We start from the raw sequence: 25,087 nt of genomic DNA on the forward strand, positions 1-25,087 counted from the left end.
GGGAAAAAAATGCTAGCAGAACCCATTGAAATCAATGGGAGGCTTTTTTTTTCAGTGTGGAAAATTCCACACCAAATTCCTCACCATTTTCCTCTGTGTCAATGGACCCTAAGTTGTCTGAAAAGTTAGTGTCGATTTAAGAGGAGTTAAAGCTATTTTGTTTTAGACAACCCTTTTATATACACTCATTAACAAAGAAATAAACCCAGAGAGAAATATTAGATTGTTGCAAAACTCGAAATGCAGTTATGTCTAACGGAGATATGTAAAAGTTTATAGGTGTTGTCTGATTAAACACTGGGTCTTTCCAGGAGAAGATGTCAGGGTCCATTCACACCGAGTTTTTTGGCGAGGATTTTGGCACTGAATCTGTGTCAGAATCCACATGGAAAAAACACATCCCCGTAGAATTCTATGGGTTCCGCTAGCTTTTTTTCCACTGCTTCCACCAATGCAGTCCATGGGAGGCGGAAATTCCATGTGGTACCACTAGCGGTTTTTTTTTAAGGTCCATACACTGTGCTGAAGGGAAAAAAAAATTTCCTAATTCCTGAAGCGGATTTTTTCGGTGCCAAAATCCTCGCCAAAAAACTCTGTGTGAATGGACCCTCAGATTGAGGCCCTCCGTTGTGGAAACACAGCTTTTTTTAGTTGCAGATTTTGCTGCAGTTTTTTGAACCATAGGTGGCTACAAAAGAAATAGGAACTACAGTATATATGTACTATAATACTTATTGAGGGCAAACAGGTTTTCTTTTAACAAGTTAACTCAAAGATGTTCAAAGAATAACTATAATCACAGCAGAATATAATGAAATAATAAGTGTTTAATAAATGAAAAGAGATAATAGTTAGCTGTGGTTACAAATGATATAATAGCTCACTGGAAGGGGGAGCCCTATTATATATCATGCCTTGACATATACCCATTGTTCGATTACTTCCAGACGTACATGCCATGATTCCAGCCAAAGTGAACTAAACAATAGGCTCCTACAGCTTTTATAGTACCTTTGGGGAGGGTGAGGGGCTGACGTGGTCAACTTGTAACATAACCATTTATGGTACAGGAATTTGAAGAAATTCTTATCTACTGAGCACATAATATACAGAAATATAGGCCAAACCTGCAGAGTGACCTGCCTACAAATGTACAAGAAATACATATAGATTGATCAATTAACCCTGTAATATAACATCAATAAGACACTCTGATTTTGTGGAAAAACATGTCTGATTATACTTGTACCTTCTGCTCAATCCAGTCCTGACTTTGGCTCAGAAAACCACAACAAAATAGGCAACCTTGGCGCCTTAGGCCAAAAGTGTTTCCCACTGCTGCCCTATTAAAAGGCTCACAGAAACACATTTTGGCTAATGTATGTATTGGTTAGAAATTTTTGACTGCTAGACATGCCTCCAAGACTCCACTCAAATGACATCCCTTGAAAATAGACATGGAGACTGCATAGAGGACTTGGCCATCATCCCCACCAGATTTATTTGCATTCATGCCAGCAATATGACTTTTTATGCCTTATACACTGGGAAATTGGCATACAAATCTGCCTCAATGTTCTCATTGTATAAATTTGCCCTGCAGATTCTATAAAGAATGTTTGCTCTATAATTATGTGGAATAATAGAGGTGCGTTTTATAGGTAGTAAATAGAAATAGAAGGTAATTGTGCAAGATATATAACAAAATGGAGTCACTCAAAATTAAAAACTTTATCTTTTTCTAAAAATGACTTTATATTTAGGATCAATTATGTGGACGGGACCCTACATTAACAGATGAGTTGCTGAATATCTTGACAGAGCTCACGCAACTGAGCAAAACAACCAATGCAAAAGTGGCTTTGCGGGCCCGTCAGGTAATGCATCTAATTTTCTGATTCTGAGCCAAAATATGTATTTCACAAGAATGGCGGGTACAGTATACTATTAACCGGATGAATATTTTTCTTAATTTTTAGGTCCTTATTGCTTCACATTTGCCGTCATATGAGCTTCGTCATAACCAAGTGGAATCCATTTTCTTGTCTGCCATTGATATGTATGGGCATCAATTCTGTATTGAAAATCTTCAGGTAATTCTATCTGAGACTGCAAGGAAGGGAGACTGAATAGAAGTATTTCAATGATTCATGAACATCTCCATGTAGGATTATATCAGAATATGAATGTGTTTATTCTCTGCTTGAGGTTCTATTTTCTGTAGATGGTGGTTCCAGTGGAACCTCATAAAAATGATGTAGGACACTATATGGTACGCTGCATAGTTCCATATTATTTATTACTAGACGAATACCCGCAGCTTCGCTTGCGAAAAATATGTTAAATTGTTGGTTATATTAGCTAAAGTCATCCATTTCTTTTCAAGCCGCGAGTTGTTCACTTGTCTCAGCTCTTTGACACAATTTTGCATTCTTAGCTTTTGGATGAACTTGCCCAATGGATGGTCGTGTTTTGGGCAACATTTTAAAAAAACAGCCCTTAGTATTACGACTAGAGATGAGCGAACACTAAAATGTTCGAGGTTCGAAATTCGATTCGAACAGCCGCTCAATGTTTGTGTGTTCGAACGGGTTTCGAACCCCATTATAGTCTATGGGGAACAGATACTCGTTAAGGGGGAAACCCAAATCCGTGTCTGGAGGGTCACCAAGTCCACTATGACACCCCAGGAAATGATGCCAACACCTCTGGAATGACACTGGGACAGCAGGGGAAGCATGTCTGGGGGCATCTAACACACCAAAGACCCTCTATTACCCCAACATCACAGCCTAACAACTACACACTTTACACACTCAATACCACCTCTCTGACAGTAGGAAAACACCTTGAAACATGTGTATTTGGCACTTGCAGTGAGGAGAGCTTGTCACCAGCAGTGAATTTGGCCCTTGTAGTAAGTTGAGGTTGGCACCAACATTTGTTTTGAAAATCAGGGTGGATTGAGCCTCTAACCAGCAGAGTTTGGGCAAATTCATGGTGGAGGGAGCCTCTAAAAACCCCAGTTTGGACCAATTCATGGTGGAGGGAGCCTCTAAAAACCCCAGTTTGGACCAATTCATGATGGAGGGAGCCTCTAAACAGCCCAGTTTGGGCAAATTCATGGTGGAGGGAGCCTCTAAAAACCCCCAGTTTGGACCAATTCATGGTGGAGGGAGCCTCTAAAAACCCCAGTTTGGACCAATTCATGGTGGAGGGAGCCTCTAAACAGCCCAGTTTGGGCAAATTCATGGTGGAGGGAGCCTCTAAACAGCCCAGTTTGGGCAAATTCATGGTGGAGGGAGCCTCTAAAAACCCCAGTTTGGACCAATTCATGGTGGAGGGAGCCTCTAAAAACCCCAGTTTGGACCAATTCATGGTGGAGGGAGCCTCTAAAAACCCCAGTTTGGACCAATTCATGATGGAGGGAGCCTCTAAACAGCCCAGTTTGGGCAAATTCATGGTGGAGGGAGCCTCTAAAAACCCCCAGTTTGGACCAATTCATGGTGGAGGGAGCCTCTAAACAGCTCAGTTTGGGCAAATTCATGGTGGAGGGAGCCTCTAAACAGCCCAGTTTGGGCAAATTCATGGTGGAGGGAGCCTCTAAAAACCCCAGTTTGGACCAATTCATGGTGGAGGGAGCCTCTAAAAACCCCAGTTTGGACCAATTCATGGTGGAGGGAGCCTCTAAACAGCCCAGTTTGGACCAATTCATGGTGGAGGGAGCCTCTAAAAACCCCAGTTTGGACCATTTCATGGTGGAGGGAGCCTCTAAACAGCCCAGTTTGGACCAATTCATGGTGGAGGGAGCCTCTAAAAACCCCAGTTTGGACCAATTCATGGTGGAGGGAGCCTCTAAACAGCCCAGTTTGGACCAATTCATGGTGGAGGGAGCCTCTAAACAGCCCAGTTTGGGCAAATTCATGGTGGAGGGAGCCTCTAAACAGCCCAGTTTGGACCAATTCATGGTGGAGGGAGCCTCTAAAAACCCCAGTTTGGACCAATTCATGGTGGAGGGAGCCTCTAAACAGCCCAGTTTGGGCAAATTCATGGTGGAGGGAGCCTCTAACCAGCCCAGTTTGGACCAATTCATGGTGGAGGGAGCCTCTAAAAACCCCAGTTTGGACCAATTCATGGTGGAGGGAGCCTATAAACAGCCCAGTTTGGACCAATTCATGGTGGAGGGAGCCTCTAAAAACCCCAGTTTGGACCAATTCATGGTGGAGGGAGCCTCTAAAAACTCCAGTTTGGACCAATTCATGGTGGAGGGAGCCTCTAAACAGCCCAGTTTGGACCAATTCATGGTGGAGGGAGCCTCTAAACAGCCCAGTTTGGGCAAATTCATGGTGGAGGGAGCCTCTAAACAGCCCAGTTTGGGCAAATTCATGGTGGAGGGAGCCTCTAAACAGCCCAGTTTGGACCAATTCATGGTGGAGGGAGCCTCTAAAAACCCCAGTTTGGACCAATTCATGGTGGAGGGAGCCTCTAAACAGCCCAGTTTGGGCAAATTCATGGTGGAGGGAGCCTCTAACCAGCCCAGTTTGGACCAATTCATGGTGGAGGGAGCCTCTAAAAACCCCAGTTTGGACCAATTCATGGTGGAGGGAGCCTATAAACAGCCCAGTTTGGACCAATTCATGGTGGAGGGAGCCTCTAAAAACCACAGTTTGGACCAATTCATGGTGGAGGGAGCCTCTAAACAGCCCAGTTTGGGCAAATTCATGGTGGAGGGAGCCTCTAAACAGCCCAGTTTGGGCAAATTCATGGTGGAGGGAGCCTCTAAACAGCCCAGTTTGGACCAATTCATGGTGGAGGGAGCCTCTAAACAGCCCAGTTTGGGCAAATTCATGGTGGATGGAGCCTCTAAACAGCCCAGTTTGGACCAATTCATGGTGGAGGGAGCCTCTAAACAGCCCAGTTTGGACCAATTCATGGTGGAGGGAGCCTCTAAAAACCCCAGTTTGGACCAATTCATGGTGGAGGGAGCCTCTAAACAGCCCAGTTTGGGCAAATTCATGGTGGAGGGAGCCTCTAACCAGCCCAGTTTGGACCAATTCATGGTGGAGGGAGCCTCTAAAAACCCCAGTTTGGACCAATTCATGGTGGAGGGAGCCTATAAACAGCCCAGTTTGGACCAATTCATGGTGGAGGGAGCCTCTAAAAACCACAGTTTGGACCAATTCATGGTGGAGGGAGCCTCTAAACAGCCCAGTTTGGGCAAATTCATGGTGGAGGGAGCCTCTAAACAGCCCAGTTTGGGCAAATTCATGGTGGAGGGAGCCTCTAAACAGCCCAGTTTGGGCAAATTCATGGTGGAGGGAGCCTCTAACCAGCCCAGTTTGGACCAATTCATGGTGGAGGGAGCCTCTAAAAACCCCAGTTTGGACCAATTCATGGTGGAGGGAGCCTCTAAACAGCCCAGTTTGGACCAATTCATGGTGGAGGGAGCCTCTAAAAACCCCAGTGTGGACCAATTCATGGTGGAGGGAGCCTCTAAACAGCCCAGTTTGGACCAATTCATGGTGGAGGGAGCCTCTAACCAGCAGAGTTGGTGGAAATCAGGGTGGAGGGAGCCTCTAATCAGCAGAGTTGTGGGAAAGCAGGGTGGAGGGAGCCTCTAACCAGCAGAGTTGGTGGAAATCAGGGTGGAGGGAGCCTCTAACCAGCAGAGTTGTGGGAAAGCAGGGTGAAGGGAGCCTCTAACCAGCAGAGTTGTGGGAAAGCAGGGTGGAGGGAGCCTCTAACCAGCAGAGTTGTGGGAAAGCAGGGTGGAGGGAGCCTCTAACCAGCAGAGTTGGTGGAAATCAGGGTGGAGGGAGCCTCTAACCAGCAGAGTTGGGGGAAATCAGGGTGGAGGGAGCCTAGTATTAGCAGAATTGTGCAACGCTTATGGTGGATGAGTATGAGGATGCGGAGGAATTGGAGAGGTTGAGTACAGACATGGAGTTTCATGTTGGGGTGCTTTACACAGGTGGGCACAAAAATGAAGGCTCTATCCAGTGGTGGTTCATTTTTATCAAAGTGAGCCGTTCGGCACTCTCAGCTGACAGACGGGTGCGCTTGTCAGTGATGATGCCACCGGCTGCACTGAACACCCTCTCAGATAGGACGCTGGCGGCAGGACAGGACAGCACCTCCAAGGCATATAGGGCAAGTTCAAGCCACAGGTCCAACTTCGACACCCAATACGTGTAGGGCGCAGAGGGGTCGGAGAGGACAGGGCTGTGGTCGGAAAGGTATTCCCGCAACATGCGCCTATACTTCTCACGCCTGGTGACACTAGGACCCTCCGTGGCGGCACTTTGGGGAGGGGGTGCCATCAAGGTGTCCCAGACCTTAGACAGTGTGCCCCTCGTTTGTGTGGACCGGTGAGAACTTGGTTGCCTACTGGAGGAACTGCCCTCCCTGCCGCCAACGTCACATGCTGGAAACATCTCCATCATATTCTGCACCAATTGCCTGTGGCAAGCATTGATGCGATTGGCCCTCCCCTCTACCGGAATAAAAGAGGAGATGTTGTTTTTATACCGGGGGTCAAGGATAGCAAAGATCCAGTACTGGTTGTCCTCCATTTTTTTGACAATACGCTTGTCGGTTGTAAAGCACCCCAACATGAACTCAGCCATGTCTGCCACAGTGTTAGTTGGCATGACTCCTCTGGCCCCACCGGAAAGTTCAATCTCCATTTCCTCCTCATCCTCCATGTCTACCCATCCGCGCTGCAACAATGGGACGATTCGAAGTTGCCCGGAAGCCTCCTGTATCACCATCACATCATCGGACAACTCTTCTTCCTCCTCCTCCTCCTCCTCCTCCTCCTCCTCCTCCATTAAACGCAGTGAAACGGACAGATGTGTGGACCTACTCTCCAGCTGTGATGGATCGGATGCTATCCCTAACTCCTCTGTGTGATCTGAGTTATCCCTGATGTCAATCAGGGATTCTCTCAGAACACACAAGAGCGGGATTGTAAGGCTCACCATCGCATCCTCAGAGCTCACCCTCCTTGTGGACTCCTCAAAGACCCGTAGGATGTCACAAGGGTCTCTCATCCATGGCCACTCATGGATGTGAAACTGAGGCAGCTGACTTTGTGGCACCCTAGGGTTTTGTAGCTGGTATTCCATCAAAGGTCTCTGCTGCTCAACCACTCTATTCAACATCTGAAACGTTGAGTTCCAGCGTGTGGGGACGTCGCACAAAAGCCGGTGTTGTGGCACATGCAGGCGTTGCTGGAGAGATTTTAAGCTAGCAGCGGCTACTGTCGACTTGCGAAAGTGGGCGCACATGCGCCGCACTTTCACCAGTAGCTCTGGAACATTGGGGTAGCTCTTTAGGAAACGTTGCACCACTAGGTTGAAGACGTGGGCCAGGCATGGAACATGTTGGAGTCTGGCAAGCTCCAGAGCTGCTACCAGGTTCCGTCCGTTATCACAAACGACCATGCCTGGGCCCAGGTGCAGCGGCTCAAACCATATTGCCGTCTCATCGAGGAGGGCATCCCTCACCTCGGAGGCAGTGTGCTGTCTGTCCCCCAAGCTGATCAGCTTCAGCACAGCCTGCTGACGTCTACCAACGCCAGTGCTGCAACGTTTCCAACTCGTAGCTGGGGTCAATCTAACAGCGGAGGAGGAGGCGGTGGCGGAGGAGGAGGCGGTAGAGGAGGAGGAGGAGGAGGGAGGTGTTCTTCTCGTGTCCCTGCCAGGAATGTTAGGCGGGGAGACGAGGTACACCGGGCCAGTTTGGGAAGCAGTCCCAGCCTCAACTACATTCACCCAGTGTGCCGTCAGTGAAATGTAGCATCCCTGTCCGCATGCACTTGTCCACGCGTCGGTGGTCAAGTGGACCTTTGTGCAAAGCGCGGAACTAAGGGCCCGCCTGATGTTGAGTGACACGTGCTGGTGCAAGGCGGGGACGGCACACCGGGAGAAGTAGTGACGGCTAGGGACGGCATAGCGAGGTGCCGCAGTTGCCATCAGGTCCAGGAAGGCGGGAGTTTCAACAAGCCGGAACGCCAACATCTCCTGGGCCAGCAGTTTAGCGATGTTGGCGTTCAAGGCTTGCGCGTGTGGGTGGTTAGCAGTGTATTTCTGCCGCCGCTCCAATGTCTGAGAGATGGTGGGTTGTTGTAAAGAAGCACCTGATGGTGCCTTTGATGGTGCAGGAGAAGGAGATAAGACAGGAACAGGGGAGGATGAGGGAGAAGTCAACAAAGTGGCGGAGGCAGATGAAGTGGTGTCCTGGCTCATCCTCTGGAGTGCATCGCCAGCACAGTCAGCAGTGGCAGAGGCAGAGGCAGTGGCAGAGGCAGTGGCAGTGGCGTGAACGGCAGGCGGCCTTTGTCCTGCCGTTGCTGCCTGCCACTGATTCCAGTGCTTGGATTCCAAATGACGGCGCATTGAAGTGGTGGACAGGTTGCTCTTCTCAGAGCCCCTAATCAATTTCGAGAGGCAAATTGTGCAGACAACACTATATCTGTCCTCGGCGCATTCCTTGAAAAAACTCCACACCTTCGAGAAACGTGCCCTCGAGGTGGGAGTTTTTCGGGGCTGGGTACGAACTGGAACATCTTGGGAGATTCCGGGTGTGGCCTGGCTTCGCCTAAGCTGCTGACCTCTGCCTCTGCCTCTAGCTACCCTTTTTGGTGCTGCACCTGCCTCAACATCCACACTACTTTCCCCGCTTGACATCCCCCTGTCCAGGTCGGGTCAGTGTCCTCATCATCCACCACTTCCTCTTCCAACTCCTGTCTCATCTCCTCCTCCCGCACAATGCGCCGGTCAACTGGATGCCCTGACGGCAACTGCGTCACATCATCGTCGATGAGGGTGGGTTGCTAGTCATCCACCACCAAATTGAACGGAGATGGAGGAGACTCTAGTGTTTGAGCATCTGGACACAGATGCTCCTCTGTTAGGTTCGTGGAATCGTGACGTGGAGAGGCAGGTTGAGGGACAATGAAAGGAGCGGAGAACAGCTCTGGGGAGCAGGGACAGTTGGGGTTATTGTTCTGTGAAGCTTGGGAATTTTGGGAGGAAGGAGGACAAGACTGTTGGGTAATAGGAGGAGAGGAGGCAGAGTCTGACTGGCTGCTGGACAATGTGCTGTAAGCGTTCTCTGACAGCCATTGCAAGACCTGTTCCTGGTTCTCGGGCCTACTAAGGTTTGTACCCTGCAGTTTAGTTAATGTGGCAAGCAACCCTGGCACTGTGGAGTGGCGCAATGCTTGCTGCCCCACAGGAGTAGGCACGGGACGCCCTGTGGCTTCACTGCTACCTTGCTCCCCAGAACCATTCCCCCGACCTCGCCCACGGCCTCGTCCACGTCCCTTTCCGGGAGCCTTGCGCATTTTGAATTCCCAGTTAGAAATTGGCACTATATACCAGTAGCAAAAATTGTGGGTGCACGTAACCCCAATATATTCTTTGAATTCCCAGTCAGACAATGGCACTATATACCAGTAGCAAGAAATGAGGGTATTTATAACCCCAATATATTCTTTGAATTCCCAGTCAGACAATGGCACTATATACCAGTATCAAGAAATGAGGGTATTTATAACCCCAATATATTCTTTGAATTCCCAGTCAGACAATGGCACTATATACCAGTAGCAAGAAATGAGGGTATTTATAACCCCAATATATTCTTCGAATTCCCAGTCAGACAATGGCACTATATACCAGTAGCAAAAATTGTGGGTGCACGTAACCCCAATATATTCTTTGAATTACCAGTCAGAAACTGGCACTATATGGCAGTAGCAAGAAATGAGGGTATTTGTAACCCCAATATATTCTTTGAATTCCCAGTCAGACAATGGCACTATATACCAGTAGCAAGAAATGAGGGTATTTGTAACCCCAATATATTCTTTGAATTCCCAGTCAGACAATGGCACTATATACCAGTAGCAAGAAATGAGGGTATTTGTAACCCCAATATATTCTTTGAATTCCCAGTCAGACAATGGCACTATATACCAGTAGCAAAAATTGTGGGTGCACGTAACCCCAATATATTCTTTTAATTACCAGTCAGAAACTGGCACTATATGGCAGTAGCAAGAAATGAGGGTATTTGTAACCCCAATATATTCTTTGAATTCCCAGTCAGACAATGGCACTATATACCAGTAGCAAGAAATGAGGGTATTTATAACCCCAATATATTCTTTGAATTCCCAGTCAGACAATGGCACTATATACCAGTAGCAAGAAATGAGGGTATTTATAACCCCAATATATTCTTCGAATTCCCAGTCAGACAATGGCACTATATACCAGTAGCAAAAATTGTGGGTGCACGTAACCCCAATATATTCTTTGAATTACCAGTCAGAAACTGGCACTATATGGCAGTAGCAAGAAATGAGGGTATTTGTAACCCCAATATATTCTTTGAATTCCCAGTCAGACAATGGCACTATATACCAGTAGCAAGAAATGAGGGTATTTGTAACCCCAATATATTCTTTGAATTCCCAGTCAGACAATGGCACTATATACCAGTAGCAAGAAATGAGGGTATTTGTAACCCCAATATATTCTTTGAATTCCCAGTCAGACAATGGCACTATATACCAGTAGCAAAAATTGTGGGTGCACGTAACCCCAATATATTCTTTTAATTACCAGTCAGAAACTGGCACTATATGGCAGTAGCAAGAAATGAGGGTATTTGTAACCCCAATATATTCTTTGAATTCCCAGTCAGACAATGGCACTATATACCAGTAGCAAGAAATGAGGGTATTTATAACCCCAATATATTCTTTGAATTCCCAGTCAGACAATGGCACTATATACCAGTAGCAAGAAATGAGGGTATTTATAACCCCAATATATTCTTTGAATTACCAGTCAGAAACTGGCACTATATGGCAGTAGCAAGAAATGAGGGTATTTGTAACCCCAATATATTCTTTGAATTCCCAGTCAGACAATGGCACTATATACCAGTAGCAAGAAATGAGGGTATTTGTAACCCCAATATATTCTTTGAATTCCCAGTCAGACAATGGCACTATATACCAGTAGCAAAAATTGTGGGTGCATGTTTCCCCAATATATTCTTTGAATTACCAGTCAGAAACTGGCACTATATGGCAGTAGCAAGAAATGAGGGTATTTGTAACCCCAATATATTCTTTGAATTCCCAGTCAGACAATGGCACTATATACCAGTAGCAAGAAATGAGGGTATTTATGACCCCAATATATTCTTTGAATTCCCAGTCAGACAATGGCACTATATACCAGTAGCAAGAAATGAGGGTATTTATAACCCCAATATATTCTTTGAATTACCAGTCAGACAATGGCACTATATGGCAGTAGCAAGAAATGAGGGTATTTATAACCCCAATATATTCTTTGAATTACCAGTCAGAAACTGGCACTATATGGCAGTAGCAAGAAATGAGGGTATTTATAACCCCAATATATTCTTTGAATTCCCAGTCAGACAATGGCACTATATACCAGTAGCAAGAAATGAGGGTATTTGTAACCCCAATATATTCTTTGAATTCCCAGTCAGACAATGGCACTATATACCAGTAGCAAGAAATGAGGGTATTTGTAACCCCAATATATTCTTTGAATTCCCAGTCAGACAATGGCACTATATACTAGTAGCAAAAATTGTGGGTGCACGTAACCCCAATATATTCTTTGAATTACCAGTCAGAAACTGGCACTATATGGCAGTAGCAAGAAATGAGGGTATTTGTAACCCCAATATATTCTTTGAATTCCCAGTCAGACAATGGCACTATATACCAGTAGCAAGAAATGAGGGTATTTATAACCCCAATATATTCTTTGAATTACCAGTCAGAAACTGGCACTATATGGCAGTAGCAAGAAATGAGGGTATTTGTAACCTCAATATATTCTTTGAATTCCCAGTCAGACAATGGCACTATATACCAGTAGCAAGAAATGAGGGTATTTATAACCCCAATATATTCTTTGAATTCCCAGTCAGACAATGGCACTATATACCAGTAGCAAAAATTGTGGGTGCACGTAACCCCAATATATTCTTTGAATTCCCAGTCAGACAATGGCACTATATGGCAGTAGCAAAAATAGTGGGTGTATATAGCCCCAATTCTATTGCTAGGGGACTTGCAGTGTATTTCTGGGGTGAAGGTGGGGGGGGGGGGGGCACACCGTTGGAACGGGTATCGGGGGTATATATCGGGTATACGGGAATACACTGTCAGTGTATTCCATTCAGGATCCTGGGAAAGCTGGGTTGCGGCGATTGAGCCCGTCAGTGCCACGTTACACTGACAAGCTTCTCCCTGGAATTTAGCTCTTATAAGAGCTGTTGGTTGTCTTCTCCTTCCTATCCTAGCCTGTCCCTGCCTACCCAGAATCTAAGCCCTAGCTAACTGGACGGAAACCTCCGTCCCCGGTGAATTGCAAGCTCAGAATGACGCGAAGCTGGGCGGCGCTGTTCTTTTAAATTAGAGGTCACATGTTTTCGGCAGCCAATGGGTTTTGCCTACTTTTTTCAACGTCACCGGTGTCGTAGTTCCTGTCCCACCTACCCTGCGCTGTTATTGGAGCAAAAAAGGCGCCAGGGAAGGTGGGAGGGGAATCGAGTAATGGCGCACTTTACCACGCGGTGTTCGATTCGATTCGAACATGCCGAACAGCCTAATATCCGATCGAACATGAGTTCGATAGAACACTGTTCGCTCATCTCTAATTACGACCCTTTAGTAGTCACCTGACACTGATAAGAGATGTTATAGGATGAATAGTAATCCAGAGCAGCCCTCACAGTATTACTATCACATCTCAGTAATGTAAACCGCCTCACAGGCAGAGACTTGTGGAGTTGCCCATTGCAACCAATCAGATCTCAGCTTTCACTTTACCTCAGCAGCTTCAGTGATGAAAGCTCCTGTATAGTAACCAATAATGACAATCTAAGGGCTAGTTCACACGGGGACATGGAGGCGGATTCCATGTCATAATCCGCCTCCATACAATGATAGTCCATTAAGAGGGATAGCTATTTTTTTTCGCTAGCGTTTTTTTACACTAGGCGAAAAAAGAAGTGACATGACCTTTCTTCAGGTGTTTTCCGCCTGAAGAAAGCAATAGAAGTGAATGGGAAGCGCAAAACGCGTGTTTTTTACCGCACGTTTTTTTGCATAAAAACGTGTCACTTTTTTTTGCAAAAAAAGCATTGGTAAAAAAACGCTATGCATTTTTTGTGGCCATTCTCTTTACAGGATAGGAAAACCACCTGGAAGCGGTTTAAAAAAAAACAAAAAAAAACGCTCCACAAAAAGTGGGGCAAGGTTCAAAAAACACTTCCTAATTAGGAAGCGTTTTTTTCCAGTGCCAAAATAAGCCACATGTAATTTACGTGTGAACTAGCCCTTACTATGAGGTAGTTTTCGCCTGACCAATATTGTTGCTCAGTAAGGCTGCTTGCACACTACAGGATTTTTCACGGGTCTCCGGGGCGTGGATACTACAGATCCATAGATTTCTATGGAGCCTGCAAAATTCACAGCTTTGTGCACAAAGAAGTCTATGGAACCACCAAATCTATGGCCCGTAGGCCCGTGAAAAATACTGTAGGGTGCAAGCAGTGACTAAGGATACCAGACGTGTTTTGTCAATGCGTACGTGTATGTGTGTGTGTGCGCGTGTGATCCATGCGTATGCATGTGCATGCATGTGTTTGGTCCGTGTATATTTATGCGTGTGTGTGTATGCAAACGTGTGAGCCGTATGTATGCATGTTTGTGTTGTGTATGTCTACAGTGGTCTGGTGTTTGGGTGGTGTGTTGTGGTATTTGTGTGGTGTTGTGCTTGTGGGTTGGTGTATATGTACTGTCTGTGTGATGTTTATATGGTGGTGTGTGTGTGTGTGTGTGTGTGTGTGTGTGTGTGTGTGTGTGTGTGGTGGTGCGGCCCCTTTAGCAGCAACTATTTGGCGCCGTTACTTTAATCCGTCCCTGTCAGTCACAACTGTTGTTTTCCCCTCAACACGTTCACTTTCACCTTCACATTTCCCCATTATATGTATAGAGCCTAATTTCGGGGGCCCCGATCTCATGATCAATGTAATGTGCGCAGTATTCTGAGTTATATATATAATTGCTATATATCATGCTCATTAAATTAAAAGCCATATATTTTTCTGCAGCAGATATTCCACTGCTCTATGCATTACAAAGGGTGAAATCCATGGTGTAAATCTGCAGCAGAATTTGGCATGCTGCAGATGTAAAATGCAGATTTACCACCCACAAATATGGATGGAGAATCTGAAGCATATCCACCCTATGCAGACATACTCTAGGGACCATTTCACTCGGAGGAATTTGACAGACAAATAATTTCTGCTTCAGGAATTTAAACCAGATTTTGGGGCTGATTCCCAATTAGAGTTTCAGGCAGATTCTGCCTGAAGTACGTGGAGGATGGTTTTTCCGCTAGCTGAAAAAAATCAAGTAAGCTACAGAAACCCATTGAAGTCAATGGAAGGCTTTTTTTTCAGCACTGAAAATTCCGTGCCAAATAAAGCTCCATTTTCCTCCGTGTGAATGGACCCTAATTACGTGTGGCTTAATTTGGTCCGGTAAAAAAACACTTCCTAATTAGGAAGTGGTTTTTGGACCTTGCGGTTTTTGGAGTGTTTTCTGGAGCTTTTTTTTTTGTAAAAACCGCTTCAGAAAATGCCAGGCGGTTTTTCCCTCCCCTAAAGTGAATTGAATGTAAAAAAACGCATTTGGTCATGTTTTTGCCAAAAAACGCGACACAGTTTTCGCCTCCCATTCACTTCTATTGCTTTCCTCAGGCGGAATCTTCCTGAATGTCAGCATTACAGCGCCATCCTATTAAGACGCTAAACGTTAATTATATGTTCAGCGCGATGTAACAGTACAATGCAGAGCAGGAGAGGGTTAATATTTAAAGGTAATGGAATTTGATCTGCATATTACAAAGTAATAAAGTAAAACTATAATTAAGGTGTCAAAGTAAGGTGTGTTAATTTAGAAATATATTTCACTTGGAACCAAAATCAGTAACATAATATTTGGTTTTTTGCTTTCATGCCCTCTAAGGGAGCCTTCACGCTGCGCTCATTCTGATCGTAAAAACACGTTCAGAATGGGCGGGTAAAAAACAGCTCCCACTGACTTGAATGGGAGCCGGAATACGAAGCATAGGGAAAAAAGCCTCCCATTGATTTCAATGGGGAGCACACATATGCCGGCTCCCAATCAAGTCAATGGGAGCTGCTTTTTACACGCTCATTCTGAATGTGTTTTTACGATCAGAATGAGCGCAGCGTTACATCGTGTGAAGGCTCCCTAAGAGATCAAGTAACCAAGTGTTTTACCCATGTGAATCCTGGTTGAGATATTACCTTTTTTGTCAGTTTCCAAAAACCAATCTAAATCTGTGCTCCAAACGCAACTTAGTGTTCCTTCACATCTGTACCCTGCTGTGTGCCCAAGCAGCAGTCTATGGCCAAAAATATGACATTATTGTACCCAAGATAACACCCTATTAGCATCCCTAATCTATAGCCTGGAAATACGACAGGGCTCAGAAGTAAAAGAGCAGCATGCACATTTTCAGCCCTAATTTGGTTATTGTAGAACCCATAAAATGCCTATAATGGAATTATCTGAGCTGTGACCCCATTTTGTAAACTGCACCCACAAAGAATTTATCCTGGGATGTTGGTAATGAATTTTTACTTGAGTACTTTTTACAACATGGTGTACAGAAAGTAGTCCCTAATGTTTGCTCCCTATAGATCATTCATGGTTTTTTAAAAGAGCATTATCTGGAAATCATAGCCAAGCCAGAATAACTCATCCACTGGCTATGTGAGAGGTCTACATGTAGTTCTTTGTTTCATTAGGGAGAGACAGTACAGCAACTTATTACGCCATACCTGAGACCTTTTGTAGATGCCCACTACAGTGTACTGTAAATAACCAAATTAGGGCTGAAAATGTGCATGCTGCTCTTTTACTTCTGAGCCCCGTCATATTTCCAGGCTATAGATTAGGGATGCTAGTAGGGGGTATCTAATAATGGGAAAATAGAAAATAATATAAAGCTGGCACCTTAGGGTTCTCCAGATATTCATGGTACCTGAAATTGATTCTGCACTCCAAAATCATTTTGGTAAGTTAAGTAAGCTATTACCTTCTAAAATGACTCATGTCAGTTTTGAAAAATGTGGCTGTGTCCTTTAAGATGAGTCTGTCAGTAGAAAAATCGGTATTAAACTAATGACAGTGCTTTGTAGGGAGGCTTCTACAGTTCCTAAGATGCCTTTTTTATTCTGCATTGCATCTCCATTTTCATGAAAATCTGTGTTTTATTCTTTTGTAAATTAGCTGAAAAGGGCTTTAAGGGAATATCTTTTCCTGCTGAGGCTTCACTCTGAGGCTTTACTGTCCGTTACCGTTAGTTACTTATAGACTTTAATGTTAATAAATAACAGAAGATTGACGTCTGTTATCAAACCGTTATTTATCATGGACACGAGTCATGCATGCAGGATTTTTTGTTCACAAAAAATTATGTGACAGATTTGGTATAAGAGGATACTAATGGTCACCTGGTAAAATCCTATTGAAATCAATGGAATTTCGATTTGTGATGGTTCAAGTGTCCGTTGCTAAAATCTTGTAAAGGACACTAATGACGGTCACCAACAGTAATGTGAACGACCCCTAAGGGTATATGCAAATAAGCTTTTTGGAGCAATGAGGGCATTGTCACTTATTCACTCATTGTCTCTTTGGATTAACAGCAACACCATCATTGCTCAATCGAATCCATTTGCATTTTGACAAAAAGGGGATATCTCATCAACAGAGACCCAGATTACCAAAAGGCAATACAATTTTTGACTTGGGTGATCCTAACCTATGCATGGGTCTGTGTTTGTATGCTAGATTCTGGGGATAGACTCCCTTTAACAACCGTTTTCTAAATAAAAATGCCACTATGCAGGTTGGCGGCACACCAGGTTATATACTATGGAGTAGCCCTTGATTTCCCCATCCAAATTCTAACACTGCATAGCAAGCACAGTATAATGTAACAATGTAAATATCATGTGTAACTAGTAATTTGTATCAGTCCGCTTACTCTCCTTGTTTATTGTTGTTTTTTTTTTTTCAGAAACTTATCCTGTCTGAAACCTCTATCTTTGATGTCCTGCCAAACTTTTTTTACCACAGCAACCAGGTGGTAAGAATGGCTGCATTAGAGGTAAATATGTCTCAAATCCTTGTCTACAGTGCAATGACATCATAATGACATGACAATGCAATGACATTTCAAAAATACTGTCTTATTGAAGGCACATTTTGATGGGGGAAGTTGGGGAAATGTAGTGGCCACAATATTGTGATCACCAGTGCACATCTGGGTTTCAGCTGTGAAACTCCATCCATGTCTGTGCCAGATATACTGGCCTGAACAGTATGCCAAGAGAGGGACTCCTAGTATGATTATCTATGGTGTTAGGAGTCCCTGCCTTCCAGCGACATACCACAGAACAGTATGTTCTCCTGTCATGATGTTCAGACAATTTAATAGTTGAAAATCGGTCGCGTGAATCCAGTCTTAAAAATGGTTGGCCCATGACAAATAATGGTCACCCGCATCATCAAATGTATTGTTGATAAATGCATAATTGGTGGGGTTCTCATGATAGAAAGGGGTCCCAGCACTTTCATTTTTAGAGGTTATTTGGTTGAATTATTGTTTATATATGTGTCCCGCTGCATATTATAAAGTTTATGGAACTATCTTTTTTATCTCTGTAAAAAGGTAAAGGCCACCTGTTAGGTGGTTTTCCACCATAACCTGGCCCATTTCTATTGATACCCTCTGTAAGCTTTCGGTTGCAGCAAAGTGAAGTTTCAAACCATGAAGTAGTCATGGTGGGCGCTGAGCTGTTTCAGCCTAATCACGCTGTCCACTTAGCACAGTTCATGGGCATGATTGACATCTTGTGATAAAAATCTTCATTTCTGGACCAGCACTCATCTGCCTTTTCTTGGGGTAATCTTTTTGGCTCTCCCTTGTGATGTCAGGGAGTGCAGTAATGATGGAGATGTCAGTCACACTAGAAGAAGCGTGATCAGCAAGTGGACAGTGTGACCAGGTTGAAGCTGTTCCCATCCCACTGTGAATATATTACATAACATAAGACTTTATATGCTTTCAAACATTTATAACTTCACTTTCCTGCAACAGAATGATTACGGAATACACCAATAGAAAGGGTGTTATTTGATCCTGCACGTGAGGCCAGTTTATGGTGGAAACACAAAATGACTGGTTATATCAAGTAATTCACTTTGTCCTATAACCCCCTCCTAAAAAATAAAACTAAAAACAAAAAAACAATTATGTCATATGTACAGTAACCGTATAAATGAAAATATGAAGATGTTGTAGCTGTTGGATTGCTATGCCAGTTAGGTGTAGTTGCATTTGAAGGCAACAATAATGTATTACTATAGGTAATAGTGTCCTAATTATCCTGTCCTACAGGTAATAGTCGCCCCCATAGGTAATAGTTTCCTAATTATTATCCCCCATACAGGTAATAGTTTCCTAATTATCTCCTCCCTGATAGGAAATAGTACCCCACAAATAATAGTGTTGTCACTTATCTCCCTCCTTAGGTAATATCCCCCCACCCCACATAGATATTGCTGACCCCAGCAGGTGGTAATTCTCCCTGACGAAAAGAAGTGGAAATCCAGCATCAGCCAAACGAAGATGAATAAAATTTAACCTTTATTCTTTATCCATAAAAAACAACCATCATATCCACAGGGAATTGAAGGAGATGCATAGTATAACTCAGCTACGCGTTTCAGAACTAGGTTTCCTCCTTCCTCAAGAATAAAGGTTAAATTTTATTCATCTTCGTTTGGCTGATGCTGGATTTCCACTTTTTTTCGTCTGTTAACAATTACCACCGGTCAAGGTCCACCTGGTTCCGTTCATCCCAACATGATGATAATGATACAAGGGTGAGCTGGATACTACAAATATATTTTAAAGGTAATTCTCCCTGCCCCACAGTAAATTACATACTTAATTTCATACTTATGTCTTCTTCACAGCAGACCCCCTTCCATTCAGGTGCAAATTATCTGCAGAGAACAGTATGAACCCCAACGTAATGTCTGCTCAGTGCTCTAGGAACCCAAACCCTTCGTTCCTGCACCAAAATTTAGCAATGCATTTAACTTCCTAAGCTATCACTGTCTTTCCATAGCACAAGCAGTATTTCAGTGAATACAACCTTGGAGAGCCTTCTGTTCTGCTTAGAGCCTTTTCTTAAAGATGCCTCCAACTACCATGTATTGTGTCATTGGTATCCATATAGAATCTGTGGTAAAACAGTGTGCAGGACATTACAGCTACATCTATAAGCCCCTCACACTTGTCTCACTAAGCATGACTATCTATAGCCTAAATGTAATGTTTATTGTTTATGTGATTTTCTACTTTGTTCAGGTGTATGTACGGCGGGCATACATCGCATACGAACTGAACAGTGTGCAGCATCGGCAGCTAAAGGACAACACATGTGTTGTTGAGTTTCAGTTTATGTTACCAACATCTCATCCAAACAGGTTTGTGCTTTTTAATTTATATTTTTTATATTACACTTTATAGTTTTCAGCAGATACCATCTTACATTGTTGTCAACATGCATGCATATTTGTTGTGACTATATTTCCATAAGTACTAAGTCTTGTTTTCAGCGTGAAAACAAACACAATATTCCAGGTAAAAAGTGTAGTAGATATGTGTAGTAGAAGGTGTGGAACATGAAAATGCTTCTCTCTTTGGTTTTATGCTCCACCATCTCAGCCTCTGCATTAGGCATAATATGGTGTATAGGTTTTGCCAGAAATGTTATATTAATTAAAAAGTCTATAACTTCTTGTGGTTGGTAATAGTAGTTAACCAATAATTCGTCAGATTACTCAGATTATTCCATCTGAATCAAGGAATGAAAGCAAATAATTATCAAACTGGACAGTGAGGACAACAGTGAGCAGTAATAACATATATGGTGTATTAGTACATCCAGTTGTACCAACTTTTATTGGTAAAAAGTGCATGATCAAAAAACACATTCGATAAAAGTTCACAGCAATCTACTATAAAACTGTTTGACATACCCCAGCTATTTGGGCGAGTGTCCAGACAGGTTCAGTTTTGTAAATAGTTTTTAGATAATTTGTATAGTTTATTTGTACCTTTTATAGGCAGTCTGTCACTACTAAAACGGCTTCTATTTCTCGTAATGTGCAGTCCAGAAATAGATAAAACTGGGCACTCACCATTAGAAGTATGTTGTAAAAAATCCAATCTTTATTTCAAAAGTCCATGTTAAAATACATACAGGAGGAGGCACACCTGGAGAGGAAGAGCGACAGCGGTTTTGTGCGGATAGCACTTTTTCAAGCTCAGCCTGCTTGAAAAAGTGCTATCCGCACAAAACAACTGTCACTCTTCCTCTCTAGGCGTGCCTCCTCCTGTATGTATTTTAACATGGACTTTTGAAATAAAGATTGGATTTTTTACAACATACTTCTAATGGTGAGTGCTAGAGATGAGCGAACACTGTTCGGGTCAGCCGTTCCGAACAACATGCTCCCATAGAAATGAATGGAAGCACCTGGCACGTACACTTTGCCGGTCGCCGTGCCAGGTGCTTCCATTCATTTCTATGGGAGCGTGCTGTTTGGAACAGCTGATCCGAACAGTGTTCGCTCATCTCTAGTGAGTGCCCATTTTTCTCTATTTCTGGACTACGCTTGGACTTTTTTTTGCTTACTGTGAGCACCACCAGTGAATTGTATGAAGTTTACCCCTTATCCTCTACAATATTGTTTGCATATACTCAGTAGTGCCACCCCTCTCTCTGCATTGATTATTCCTCGTAATGTATATGCTCATATTCGTGAACATGCCTTTATTTTGTCAAAGTGCTCCTACGAAAGGCAACTCAGTCTTTATGCAGAGGGACTATGCAGTGTGTCCATATCTGACACCTATTTTCACCAGTGAAACACTCATTTGCAAGTGGATTAAAAGTTGATTTTCTCTGCATCAAGATTTCAATATAACATAATGTTCACTGCCACCAGAGCCCATTCAACAGCTTATAAGGAGTTTTGAAGTGGTCTTGCTGGTTGTAGATTCTATGTAATGTATTATGTATCTTAATTTTTTAAAATTGATTTTCAAAAGAAGATGTAAAATCTGAGAAAGAAACAGAGATAAAAACATAAGCAAATTACTGAGGAAAGCGCTGATCCATCATTGGGTCCACTACCTGCCTCTGGGTGTTCAGGAAGAGTAGCTCCAGAAGGCTGAGGCTATGTGCACCTATACGCAGGTCAGTTGTGGCTGCGGATGTTTCCAATGCCAGGGTAGTAAGGATGGGGACAGTTCACAAATTATCAGACTACAACTTTAACAGCCAGGGGGCGCCCTGCCCCAGAACTTATTCATCACAATCTCTTGGGTGCTTGGACCATGTAATATTTGCTTTTACTGCATATGAGCATTGATGTATGTGTATATATGTGCAGACATTGTGTCCTTCCTTGACAAGAAATCTATAACCTCATAATTACAGGTGCTCATTGCAGCCAACTCATGTGTAAGCCAAGCCCTTGCATTAGCTAAAGCAGCGCTCCAATGCTTTGCAATGTTTTGCTGATTTAGTGACAGGGAGCAGGTTATTATGGTTCCCTTCACTCTACTATAACAGGTCTGTCACTATGACAACCTGCGATGTGTAATGGAAGTGTGTACAGGAGCACAAACTGTCCACAATGGCTGAATTCAGCTTAGTATCCTCTGGCATGGAGTACTTTTGAAGAAGACATTAACTTAGAGTTGAGCGAGTACTGTTCGGATCAGCGATCCGAACAGCGCGCACGCATTGAAATGAATGGAAGCACCTGGTGCTTCCGGTTTGACGGCAGCCGGCCGCTTAACCCTTCGCGTGCCGGCTGCGTGCATTGATTTCAATGCGTGCGTGCTGTTCGGATCGGCTGATCCGAACAGTACTCGCTCAACTCTAAGTTACGTCAACAATTATGATTGTCTTTTATTCTGCAAGATTTAAAGGCAATCTGTCAGGTCATTTTAGGACCTCCACCAATTTCCAGCAGCATATACTTCCTTCGTAACACATTAGAATTATGTCCCAAAAGTGACGGTCCTAGGGTTATTCTGAGCTCAATCACACCTACAAGGCATTATTGCCAAAATCCTCTGGCAGCTGGGCCTTCTCCCATCTCCACTTAGGCGTACTTTGGACCACTTCTGCCCAAAGTCTCAACGCACAGCGCTTGTTTCACCAACACAGTAGCGACCTGGGGAGTGAGCATTGTGCATTGCGAAGGGCAGCACTTGCAAACAAAGATACAAGCTTCCCTAAGAACACCTGCATGGGAATTCAAGCAAACTTCAGGAGATAGGAGGACTTGTATCACTTCACAAGTCTAGGAGACAGTTTGGTCTTGGAACATTTTTGGACCTGGTTTTTAGAAATCTAATTCATTCATTCATTCATTCATTCATTCATTCATTCATTCATTCATTCATCATCTAGGCCAAATTACAGAGAAAGGTAAAAAACCCCAGAGTTACACATCACTATATACGTTCATTCATCCTTACTTTGTAATTTGTCTCTTTACTCTGTGCTTCATGGATCATCAACCTTTCACTGTCCATTGTGACCTCCCATTCGCTGCTTTTGTGGACAATATCAAGGACCCTGTAACAATTTTGACTTCAATAGTCCAGGATATCCAGGAGATTGGGCACATATAAGGCTCTCAAGTTAACCCCGAGAATCCTGAAGCGCTGATTTGAATGGCGCATTACATTTTAGGGAGGTAGGGGGAGGTTTGGCCATTGATACTATATCATATCTTTCAACAGCCTAAATTAAATGGGGGTCTTAATTTCCCTAACATTTGAGCCTATAATACGGCAGCCTTGATGACTTTTGCGATGGATTGGATAATACCACATGGCACATTTTATTGATCCCATCGCAGATTAGAGATTTAGGCCCCTCCAGGACCATCACATTCCTGATACAAGCAGGTATAACCTGCTTTTGACCCCTTTCCACTCTACACCATACTTTCACATCGCGCTAACGTAAAGCCTGCACATTACTTCTGGCACTTGGCTGTATTGCATAGCCATCGGAATCAGAAGATACTTCCAACGCCGGTGGATTAACCCCTGCCATCACAGCATACAGGTGGTTCTGGAGCAGGATTACCCCCACCTCTCGGATCCCCAGCGATAACATCATGGTATCCAAGAGGTATCTACAGGCCCACAACAATGCATTAAAGGATCTTACCCTCTGTCAGGTGTTTCAGATGACAAATGGACTCAACAGATATTTATCACAGATTGTGTCCAATCACTGAGTGTGTTATCACTGACTTCGGGCCCATGCACACGGAGTAAACGCGCGCTCATTTTTGCAGAATACATGTGTAAAAATCAGACTCCCATTGACTTCAATGACATTTTTTTCATGACGAGGCTCCCCCTCCCTTCAAGTTTTATCTGGAGAAAGTGGGGCATAATCATCAATACAGTACCACGTTCCCTTTTGCAAAGTCACACCTATTGTTGTGCAATTCGTAGTAGTGTCTATAAACCTTTATAAATGTGGTGCACAGTATATTAGACAAACTTTTGCCATGCATTACGCCAGAATTCTGGCACATTTTGCTTGGGCATTGGCCCAAAAAAAAAAGTGTGCTTTGAACTAACTGCATGGTTTCAGGAGCGGATATTAATGGAGAATCTGCCGATAACTCTGGAGTAGACATTTTCTTCTAGCATGCTGTTGTTAAGTGGTTTGATGGGTCATGTTTGCCATCAAGGAATGGTAAATGGTGCTATGATGGATACAGTTGCCAGGTTGGATTGAGGGTAACTCTTTGGTTTCTATTTTTGAAGTTTCACAAGTTTAGATAAACTATGTTTCATTGGTTTCAAATGGGGTAGAATTAAAGAAAAAATATGTTTACACTACTTTTTTTTTACAGGCTTTGTTTTTACAGTGTTCGCTATGCAGCCAAAGTGACCTGTAACCTAAATTCTATGGGTTGATATAATTACAGCGATACTAAATTTAAACCCTTTAAAAAAACCAATACTTTGCAAAAACAATAAATAAATTCTTGGAGTTGCTGTATTCTAATGCCCGTAACTTTTTTATATTTCCATGTACAAAGATGTATAAGGCGTTTTTTTTTGTTTTTTTTTGTCTCATTCATGGTTAAATCCATTGGTGACCAATAAAAAGACACCACTAAGATGGTTATACAAAATGTTTAACCCCTTCCTGTCATCCAGTGTACCATTACAGTAAAAATGGCGACCGCTCTGCTGCAGAGGCGCCGGGTAAATTACTTTGTTGCGGTAGCTGTTCTGTTGCTACATCAGGCGGAGGCCTTTTGAAGGCTCCCAGTCCTGCCATAAGGTCTGTGGGAATTGCAATCAGTAGATTGCAGGTTCAAGCCCCCTAGGATGGGCTAATAAAATAGTTTTAAAAAAATAATTTTTTATTGTAAAAATATTTAAAAAAAAATCAAAAACCTAAAAATTCAAATCACATCCCTTTCTCTAGAATTGAAATAAAGATAAATAAACAAAAACAAACAAATTATACATCCTCACATTAAAAAAAAATGCCCAGTCTAAAAACATTAAAATATTGTTCCCATATAGCATAGCAGGGAAAGAAAACCCTCATATGTGCCAAACTGCCATTTCACCTCATGGAAGGTGTGCTCTTGGCCTAAGGCTACCTAAGCTAATGCACATGATGGCTTTTCTTGCATTACCGCATGCAGGTCTGCTGCTGGAGCTTGAGGGTCCCTTGTAGGGCCTGAAGGGAATATGCATACATTCTAAAATGATGGTAAAATTAATAATAAAAAGGGTTGTTCAAGATTTGATGGTATCTCTATGAATAGGAAAATTAA

At 43.4% G+C, this 25,087-nt stretch overlaps 1 protein-coding gene across 1 annotated transcript in view; it reads left to right on the plus strand.

Moving 5' to 3' along the window:
- ACACA (acetyl-CoA carboxylase alpha) overlaps positions 1 to 25,087 on the plus strand; it is a 290,659-nt gene that overhangs the window by 64,341 nt on the left and 201,231 nt on the right. Inside the window, exons 25-28 of the mRNA XM_075264375.1 lie at positions 1,764 to 1,877; positions 1,980 to 2,093; positions 17,190 to 17,279; positions 19,551 to 19,669. Of these exons, the coding sequence (XP_075120476.1) occupies positions 1,764 to 1,877; positions 1,980 to 2,093; positions 17,190 to 17,279; positions 19,551 to 19,669 (437 nt within the window). The remainder of the gene's footprint in view (positions 1 to 1,763; positions 1,878 to 1,979; positions 2,094 to 17,189; positions 17,280 to 19,550; positions 19,670 to 25,087) is intronic.

This window comes from Leptodactylus fuscus, chromosome 2 (genome assembly GCF_031893055.1).
Source record: "Leptodactylus fuscus isolate aLepFus1 chromosome 2, aLepFus1.hap2, whole genome shotgun sequence".
NCBI lineage: Eukaryota > Metazoa > Chordata > Amphibia > Anura > Leptodactylidae > Leptodactylus > Leptodactylus fuscus.